The sequence below is a fragment of the Salvelinus sp. IW2-2015 genome, unplaced genomic scaffold (genome assembly GCF_002910315.2).
Source record: "Salvelinus sp. IW2-2015 unplaced genomic scaffold, ASM291031v2 Un_scaffold3059, whole genome shotgun sequence".
Lineage (NCBI taxonomy): Eukaryota > Metazoa > Chordata > Actinopteri > Salmoniformes > Salmonidae > Salvelinus > Salvelinus sp. IW2-2015.
The window spans coordinates 26,148-36,306 of NW_019944351.1; the positions used below are offsets into that span (position 1 = coordinate 26,148).

General features: G+C 46.8%; 1 protein-coding gene across 1 annotated transcript in view; it reads right to left on the reverse strand.

The window, feature by feature from the left end:
* LOC112075277 (tax1-binding protein 1 homolog B-like) overlaps positions 1 to 10,159 on the reverse strand; it is a 29,148-nt gene that overhangs the window by 4,184 nt on the left and 14,805 nt on the right. Inside the window, 6 exon segments of the mRNA XM_024142301.2 lie at positions 590 to 748; positions 824 to 1,014; positions 1,600 to 1,702; positions 8,872 to 8,895; positions 8,897 to 8,952; positions 8,955 to 9,065. Of these exon segments, the coding sequence (XP_023998069.2) occupies positions 590 to 748; positions 824 to 1,014; positions 1,600 to 1,702; positions 8,872 to 8,895; positions 8,897 to 8,952; positions 8,955 to 9,048 (627 nt within the window). The 5' untranslated portion in view covers positions 9,049 to 9,065.

Here is a 10,159-nt window from a genome sequence, read left to right on the forward strand (position 1 = left end):
TCTGTGTCAAACACTGAGACACTGCCAGCCTTTACTGGATTCAAATCCACACACACACACGACACACACAACACCACACACACACAACACACCACACACACACACACAAACAAAACACACACACACACACACCACACACACAACACACACACACCCTGTAATCCAACACTAACCGTGTGGCTGTGAGCTGAGGAGGAAAAACATAAATACTACTTTTGAGATGTAAAATCATCTGGCCACAAATCATCCATTTCAATCTGGCGTGTTATTGTTCTTTGAGGCTGGAAGGGAAGCTTGCTTTGTCGTAAGTACAGGCCTGCTCAACGACTGCTCCAAAAGGCATTGCAGCAGATTTCAATTTGTTTCTACTGTAAGTTATTAGAGACGAATTTTGGAATCATTTTTTTCGCAGCACATAAAAAACATATAAAAAGTGTTGTCGTAAAATGAACAGCCACCAAATGTGTCTGTTTTCATCTCCAAAGCCATTTTCAAACCAGCAACTTTAGGAACGGAATAGTTCTATGATTGTTGTCCGTATCAAAGGGTTTTGCTACGTTTTGCTCTACCTGTCAGGAGTTGTTCTCACCTGGGTCTCTCGTCTCAGTTGGGCAAACTTCTCTTTCTCCTGCTCACACTCTTTWTGCAGTCTCCCCTTCTCCTCCTCCAGCTGCTCCTTCTCATTCTGCAGGAGGCTCATGGTCCGAACCAGCTCCTCCTTCTCTCTGTGGGCCTCCTCCATCTTTTGCTGCAGGGACAAAGAGAAAGCATTGAGGTGCGTGTGTGTATCGTTGCAGAGCCTGGTTCTCTCTCTCTGACGTACCTCCAGGTATCCGGTCCTGGTGGTCACCACCAGGATGTCCGAGTTGCACTCATCCTCCACGGTCAGCAGCTCGTCCTCTGAGGGGCTCTGAGCCCGGAACAGGAAGGGCGTGCTGGCCCCTCGGATCTCCCCCTTGTGGGTCACATAGCAGAACTGGTAGAACTCCCCATCATCGTTGGGCACGTAGTATCCTGAGGGAGGAACACAACCACCAACATCACAAACAGTCTAGGGGGTCATTCTGGGCGGGGCCTAGGTACCTAGGGTCATATCAGGTAGCAAGTAGCCTAGCGGTTAAGACTGTTGGGCCAGTAACAGAAAGGTTGCTGGTTTGAATCCTTGAGCAAGGCACTTCACTCTAATTGCCCCTGTAAGTCGCTCTCAATAAGAGCGTCTGCTAAATGACTCAAATGTAAACGTCAGGCCTCTGAGTAGGAGAGCTGAACTATGAACCCCCCCCCATCTACATAATCATATTCGTTGTGATTTAAAACATAAAACAAATGCTCAGGATCTCAGTTTCAACCTTTATCAGTCAGATCCCTTTTCTGGTCCCAGTCCAAGTCTACCTATTAATAAAGAACGCAATGAACACAATGAAAACGATCTTGTTAACACCAAAACAAGAAATCCCTTAATGGGTAGAGTTTGGTATTTTACTGTGTTGGTATAAAAGTCTTAACAGCTCTCGGAGGGGCCAGGCCTCTTGACTTGAGGTTAGAAAAAGTGTCAAAGTTGTATAAAACCACGGCGCAGTCAGTGGTCCCAAATCCCACCTTGAAACACCACGGCTCTGTGGATGGCAGTGCCCTCAGTGTGGTCCTCAGGAACAGGACACCACAAGAATGTGTAATAGTCCCTCGCTGTGCTCCATCCAACCTGCAACACAGAGGAGTGGGGGGGACACAATGCACCACATCACACACAGGTTGTACCTAAAATGGCACCCTATTCACTACCTAGTACACTATATCACACTACCTAGTGCACTACATCATGTACTACGCACTACATAGGGAACAGGGTACCATTTGGGACATAAATACAGTAATAATTGAGCAAGTTAGTGGACAAAGAAACCACCCAAAGCTYTGAAACAGTATCCTGCCTACACATGACACAGTGGCATTGTAGCCACCCTGAAGAAGGCACAGCGATGGRGAAACGTTGCTGTTTTAACCAATAAACGACTCAGAGTTTATATAGAGAGTGTGTGACTATGTATTTTTATAGCTTACAGTTTATTCGCCGTTAGTCAGCACCTCTACACTAAATTATTTTCTCTGGTTGTACGCCAGCTCATGCTTTTTATTAGCCAATATGGAGCTACCACAATCTAGAGGAATGGTCCTATATGGTGTCGATATGGGTCACAATCATGAAAACCCTTTGCAATATAAAAACGTAAACACCACTTAGGCTAGGTTATGTYAAGGTTTTATATGTGAAAAGGGGGGATGGTTTCAACATTCCTATATTCCTGCGTGCCACGTGTCGTGTATGGCCTATAATGAGGCCCGGCCTCGTCAACATGCTCCMCTGCGGAACAGCGGCAACAGCTCACCTCAAACAGGAAGGGGAAAATAGGTGAAAATGTTATACATCAAAATGGAAACCAAGATGTAATTATGATGGCTGGTGAGGGGGAGTACAGAAAATACATCCAGAATGTCAGCCCAGGGTCATAAAACTGTCAAACGAAATCAGGATCACAGTGCTGCCTGGGGTTCCAGGTCTAGGCTACAGGCTCAGTGCTGCCTGGAGTTCCAGGTCGTGGTTACAGGCTCAGTGCTGCCTGGGGTTCCAGGTCTAGGCTACAGGCTCAGTGCTGCCTGGGGTTCCAGGTCTCTAGGCTACAGGCTCAGTGCTGCCTGGGGTTCCAGGTCTAGGCTACAGGCTCAGTGCTGCCTGGGGTTCCAGGTCTAGGCTACAGGCTCAGTGCTGCCTGGGTTTCAGGTCTAGGCTACAGGCTCAGTGCTGCCTGGGGTTCCAGGTCTAGGCTACAGGCTCAGTGCTGCCTGGGGTTCCAGGTCTCGGCTACAGGCTCAGTGCTGCCTGGGGTTCAGGTCTAAGCTACAGGCTCAGTGCTGCCTGGAGGTCGAGGTCTAGCTCAGTGCTGGCCTGGTTGGTCCAACTACGATATACACGACACCAAACAAGCCTGGTCGGTCAAACTATGATACAGACAACACCAAAACTTGAATCTAACCATTGAGACTTTATGTAAGCAAAAACAAAACTCTCTCACAGTTTGTTTACATATGGTTTACAACTTGACAGTATGTCTCACTCCTTACATCCGTCTGACCAGCTTGTTTTTCCCCACTACCGCATCATTGCTGTGTGTGTGTGTGTGTGTGTGTGTGTGTGTGTGTGTGTGTGTGTGTGTGTGTGTGTGTTACAGTTGCTCCTGTGCTACGCTACAATGATGCCAGTGTTGTTGAGAGTACCCTGGGTAGTTGTCCCTGGGGGGCGTTCCACTTCCAGCCGTAAAGAACAGGAAGTTATTAAAGCAGGCACATAGTTAGTGACTGTCATTACAGAATGAAGGAAGGCTAGTAGCAGTAGGCTTTACTGCAGTAACACTCATTAGTGGTGAGAGAGGTGAGAGTCAGGGGCTGAAGAGACTCTGAGGACTGGACTAAAGCCCTTTCACAGGACCAGAGGGCCTAGTCTGCCCTGTAAGCATCCACATTTACAACCAGGAGAGGAGTGGATACAGCGTGCATACATGGGTCTAATCATGCTGTAAACGTAGACTTAATCCAATAGGTCTATTGGCGGGATAGGTTGGTATAACAATAGCGTGCACAAAGTGAGAATCTTGAGTTCCCAAAACAGACCAAAGCCATTTAGCTGATCCAAGAGCTAAGCTAATTATACCCTTTAAACATGCAAAACACATTCTTAACAAAAACCATTATGCCAACATGCTTAAAATACTTCCATAAAACCCACCACGTAATGCCAGCCCACTGTTCTTCAGCAGGTTGCAAGTTAGGGACTAGTAGCTATCACAGTACACTGCAGGTTAGGAACTAGTAGCTAGCATAGTACACTGCAGGTTAGGGACTAGTAGCTAGCATAGTACACTGCAGGTTAGGAACTAGTAGCTAGCATAGTACACTGCAGGTTAGGGACTAGTAGCTAGCATAGTCACTGCAGGTTAGGGACTAGTCTAGCATATACACTGCAGGTTAGGAACTAGTAGCTAGCATAGTACACTGCAGGTTAGGGACTAGTAGCTAGCATAGTGCACTGCAGGTTAGGGACTAGTAGCTAGCATAGTACACTGCAGGTTAGGAACTAGTAGCTAGCATAGTACGCTGCAGGTTAGGGACTAGTAGCTAGCATAGTACACTGCAGGTTAGGGACTAGTAGCTAGCATAGTAACACTGCAGGTTAGGGACTAGTATAGCATAGTACACTGCAGGTTAGGGACTAGTAGCTAGCATAGTACACTGCAGGTTACGGACTGGTAGCTAACATAGTACGCTGCAGGTTACGGACTAGTAGCTAGCATAGTACACTGCAGGTTAGGGACTAGTAGCTAGCATAGTACACTGCAGTTAGGGACTAGTAGCTAGCATAGTACACTGCAGGTTACGGACTAGTAGCTAGCATAGTACGCTGCAGGTTACGGACTAGTAGCTAGCAGTACATGCAGTTAGGGACTAGTAGCTAGCATAGTAACTGCAGGTTAGGACTAGTAGCTAGCATAGTACACTGCAGGTTAGGGACTAGTAGCTAGCATAGTACGCTGCAGGTTACGGACTAGTAGCTAGCATAGTACGCTGCAGGTTAGGGACTAGTAGCTAGCATAGTAAGCTGCAGGTTAGGACTAGTAGCTAGCATAGTACGCTGCAGGTTAGGGACTAGTAGCTAGCATAGTACGCTGCAGGTTAGGGACTAGTAGCTAGCATAGTACACTGCAGGTTAGGGCTAGTAGCTAGCATAGTACCTGCAGGTTAGGGACTAGTAGTAGCATAGTACACTGCAGGTTAGGGACTAGTAGCTAGCATAGTCACTGCAGGTTACGGACTGGTAGCTACATAGTACGCTGCAGGTTAGGACTAGTAGCTAGCATAGTACACTGCAGGTTAGGGACTAGTAGCTAGCATAGTACACTGCAGGTTAGGGACTAGTAGCTAGCATAGTACACTGCAGGTTACGGACTAGTAGCTAGCATAGTACGCTGCAGGTTACGGACTAGTAGCTAGCATAGTACACTGCAGGTTAGGGACTAGTAGCTAGCATAGTACACTGCAGGTTAGGGACTAGTAGCTAGCATAGTACACTGCAGGTTAGGGACTAGTAGCTAGCATAGTACGCTGCAGGTTACGGACTGTAGCTAGCATAGTACGCTGCAGGTTAGGGACTAGTAGCTAGCATAGTAAGCTGCAGGTTACGGACTAGTAGCTAGCATAGTACGCTGCAGGTTAGGGACTAGTAGCTAGCATAGTAGCTGCAGGTTAGGGGCTAGTAGCTAGCATAGTACGCTGCAGGTTAGGGGCTAGTAGCTAGCATAGTACGCTGCAGGTTAGGGACTAGTAGCTAGCAGGTTAGGGTAGTTAGCACAGTACGCTGCAGGTTAGGGGCTAGTAGATAGACAGTACTGCAGGTTAGGGACGAGTAGCTAGCAGGTTAGGGGTAGTTAGCACAGTACGCTGCAGGTTAGGGGCTAGTAGATAGCATAGTACACTGCAGGTTAGGATCGAGTAGCTAGCACAGTACGCAGCAGGTTAAGGACTAGTAGCTAGCATAGTACCTGCAGGTTAGGATCGAGTAGCTAGCACAATACGAGCAGGTTAAGGACTAGGGCTCCCGAGTGGCGCAGCGGTCTAAGGCACTGCATCTTAGTGCAAGAGGCGTCACTACAAGCCCCTGGTTCAAATCCAGGCTGTATCACATCCGGCCGTGATTGGGAGTCCCATAAGGTGATGCACAATTGGCCCAGCGTCGTCCAGGTTTGGCCGGGGTAGGCCATCATTGTAAAAAAGAATTTGTTCTTAACTGACTTGCCTAGGTAAATAAAGGTTAAATAAAGAAATCGTAGCTAGCATAGTACGCTGCAGGTTGGGGACGAGTAGCTAGCATAGTAACGGCAGGTTGGGGACTAGTAGCTAGCTAGTACACTGCAGGTTAGGGACTAGTAGCTAGCATAGTACACTGCAGGTTAGGGACTAGTAGCTAGCTAGTAAGCTGCAGGTTACGGACTAGTAGCTAGCATAGTACCCTGCAGGTTACGGACTAGTAGCTACCATAGTAAGCTGCTGCAACAGTTGAAGGCGTTCTTGTTTGCCATGTTTGTTAGCATATAGCCTAGTCCGAGGCAGGACCCATCTCCTGTTTTGTCGCATGGGGCGGCGTGATGTAAGACCAAACAGGTAGGACAAGTGGATAATGAATCAGGCAGCGGGGCTGTGCTCTACGACAGGATAATTATAAAGGCTGTGTTTGCCTGTCCTGGCACTCTCTATCACGGTTTGTGTGTGTGTGCGCTCAACCGTTCCAACAACAAAGAGCCATAGACAGATAGAACAGGTAGAAGACACCACTGTCTCCCACTGCTCTGCTGCCGATGCTAAATAAATGGTTGGATGAAATGTTTTGTTTATCTTGGCGAGTGGTACCGCGCTATTATGACGTTTGTCGTACACGACTATTGGTTTGGATGCCTAGGTACATGTTCAAATGTTCTGATAAACTAGGTTAAACCATGGAAAAGCAACCTTTCAGTTAGTGGCCCAGTGCTCTAACCGCTAGGAAACCTGCCACCCTACACACCCAGTATAGTTTTAACACCCTATTGCTCTACCCTATCATGACTTATCAGATCAGTGCAGATGAAGAGAAAAAGACATGGATAGGAACCATTTCAGGCTGAAAGATAAAGACAAAATGTTTATCGGAGTTCATCCGTTATGAGGCGATAGCAGCTCCAAACACTAGGGGGCGATAGCACCTTACAGGCTGATGTATTGGACCCAGCCGTGAAGCAGCACCACACAGCACAGCTCTGGGGACAGTGAGTGAAGTAGAATTTGATAATAATAATCTGTGTTTTGGTATGAGGCCTTAATCAAGGTTTTAAAATAAAATGAGCGTTTTTATCTACTTCCACTGTCCTCCAAGAGTTGCTGGATTTCCTCTTCACTTCAGTTTGGTCCTCAAGTTAGGTAGCAGCAGTGTTCTTCCCTTCCCACAGTGAGAGAGTGAGTCATGGTCCAGGTATCTGTCCTCCTGTGAGCTGCCTGGAGCTCAGCTTGGCACCCCAGCCTCCTGTCTGTCAACACGCCCGGGAACATTTACATGATTTATGTTCCACACTGCTCTGCTTTTTCCACCTTGGTGAATTAGCGTGTTTGGGTTTGGGAGAACTTGCACCACTGCTGCAGTTGGTGCTGTGGTATGACATCGCCATCAGACAACACTCCAATCAAATCCCCGACTCCAATATTTCAACACAAATTCCCAGATGTTCCCTGATCCTCCCCCTTGTGTCGGACGCTGCGTTCCAAATGACACACTATCCCCTACATTGTGCTCTACAGTAGTGCCCTATATAGGGAACAGCGTGCCATTTGGGCCAGTCGCAGCCCCAATATAACAACAAGACTGACTGGAGTTTGGCCTCCTCTCTACCATGCTACACTTCACACAGAAGATTAAACAGCAGGTTCATGTTTAAAGAAACTTGTGTTGTGCTTTTATGGAGCCAGTTTATGGTTATGGTTTAAACTCAAACTTAATCATTTTATCCGTTCAATTAGATATAATTATATGACACTGAAAGTCACTTTTTACTGAAGGCTTCTGCCATACGCTCTGATAAAAAAAACAAATTCTGCAGTGCCATAAAAGTACAGAGAACAGAAGCAATCGTGTGTGTGTGTGTGTGTGTGTGTGTGTTGTGTGTGTGTGTGTGTCATTGAACTGTATTCAATCCAGCCCACATAGAGAGAAAACAAAGAAACAGACTGCTGCTTTGATCTGATGAGATGTGAGCCCAGACATACAGACCACCTCTCATCATTTCCACATCTCCTTTATAGTAGCATTCCTGCTGCTGGTCTACTGCTGGAGGAAGCCCTCGCCCCAGCTCCACTCTGCCCACCATCTTTCACTACAGAAGTGGCTCAAATCAATAACTGCCAGTACATTGGATTTAATGTGCTCCTATAACCAGATCCATCTGGGACACCCAGTCTGCAGAGCAGGCAACAAAAGACCCCCCCCCCCCCCTTTTGCTCTGCCAACCTCACTTTTCATACTGAGAGTACAGCTGCACTCAAACACATTGGTTACAGGACATCGTTTACCTTACTTTAAAAAACGCACTCTTTTTTTTCTTTCTTACATAAGTAAAGCAAAACCTCTCTCAGATAAACCAGGAGTCTTGAGAGTTCAGTTAAGTACTAAATGGCACCCTATATAGTGCACTATTGTTTACCAGAGCCATATGGAACTTGACCAAAAGTAGTGCCCTATAAAAGGGGATAGGTAACTATTAGGACACACAACAATTCTAATATGCTTGCTCACAGCGAGTGGATTGGGCCAGATAGGAATTATAGGTTAGTAGGTGTCCAGGTTCCACTCTAGAAATGTAATCAAGTCTGGAAGACAGATGCACTTGGTCCTTTATAATAGAATTGACCTGTTATGGGCAGATGAATCAGCAACATGACATTATTATTCTACACAGTGTGGCCAGGGTACTTCCTGCTTACAGGCTTCAACGATAACACGATGACCATAACTGACCAGACTAATATTATGGAACACATTGGAACTAGCCTGGTCCAGATCTGTCCGTGCTCTTGCCAACTCCATCGCTGTGGAAAATGTTTGGCGTGACAAGGTGTTGGCATGATAGCATAAACACAATGGCACTCAGGCCAATTGGGAGGAAGCTAAATAATGGCAGATTTGAATTGTGTTTTGATTTCTGTAAGCTGAAAGTAACCCTGTGTGGTTGTACGCTATATTACTGCGTCCACCTTAAAAGAGACGCATGGGAGAGGAAAGAGAGAGGACGGACTCACCTTGAATATGCCAACCCAGTCCTTCGTGGTGTGGTTTGATGAACTGGGTGAGAGTGTAGTGACACTCTAGAGCGGCGTGGGCAGGTAGCTCTTCCCCACGTTCTGGAAGATGACGTGTGCAAAGTTTGACGTGTCCATGGCACTGCCTACTGATGTCCCGTCCAGGAAGAGAGCCATCGGTCACTCAGCACAGGCTGCATGGGAAGAGGAGGAGGACAACAGAGAGGCATGGTCACTCAGCACAGGAAGAGAGGACAACAGAAGTCCTCTATTCCAAAAAAGGAAAGGTGACAGCATCTTCTACAAATAACTGCAACAAGGTTTTCAATTTCATGGTGTTCTTTTTTTTCTTTTTTTAAGCTGAGACGTTTCAACCGTATGTCTTCTTTTAAAGTGTCTTAATATTTCTAAACAAAGCTCAGTCTCCAGAAGGGCAGATGACAGTGGGCCTATTAGTCCGGTACATTCAGTTACGGCTCATTTAGTCTGTCATAAAGATATTATTCTCTCTAGTAGCTGTCTGATAGGCTCATCCCGGACCAGAAATGCCGTCATCAATCTTGTCCATATAGTTGTTGCCGTGGCGTACTGTTGCTGCGCGGTGAATATGATACTGTTGCTGCCGCGTGAATATTGACTACTACTGTTGTTGCCGCGGTGAATATGACTACTACTGTTGTTGCCGCGGTGAATATGACTACTACTGTTTTGTTGCCGAGGTGAATATGACTACCCTTCCGGCGCCGACAGAGATGGCCACCTCGCTTCGCGTTCCTAGGAAACTATGCGTATTTTGTTTTTTTACGTGTTATTTCTTACACTGGTACCCAGGTAATCTTAGGTTTTATTACATACAGTCGGGAGGAACTACTGAATTAAGAACAACGTTCAACTCACATCATAACGACCAGTAATATGACTGTCCCGAAGCGAATCCTGTGTTTTGCATTCCACCTAGGACAATGGAATCTGATCACAGCTGGCGAACCTAAACAACGTCGCGTAAAAGGGGCAAACGAAGCGTCTCTGGTCAGGCTCCGGAGACAGGCACATCGCGCACCACTTCCTAGCATACTACTCGCCAATGTCCAGTCTCTTGAACAACAAGGTTTGATGAACCGAGCAAAGGGTTGACTTCCAGAGAGACATCAGAGACTGGTAAAGTTCTTTGCTTCACGGAACATGGCACCTCGAGAGAGACGCTATCGGAGTCAGTGCAGCCAGCTGGTTTTTCACGCATCGCACCGACAGAAACAAGCATCTTTCTGGTAAGAACGAGGGGCGGGGG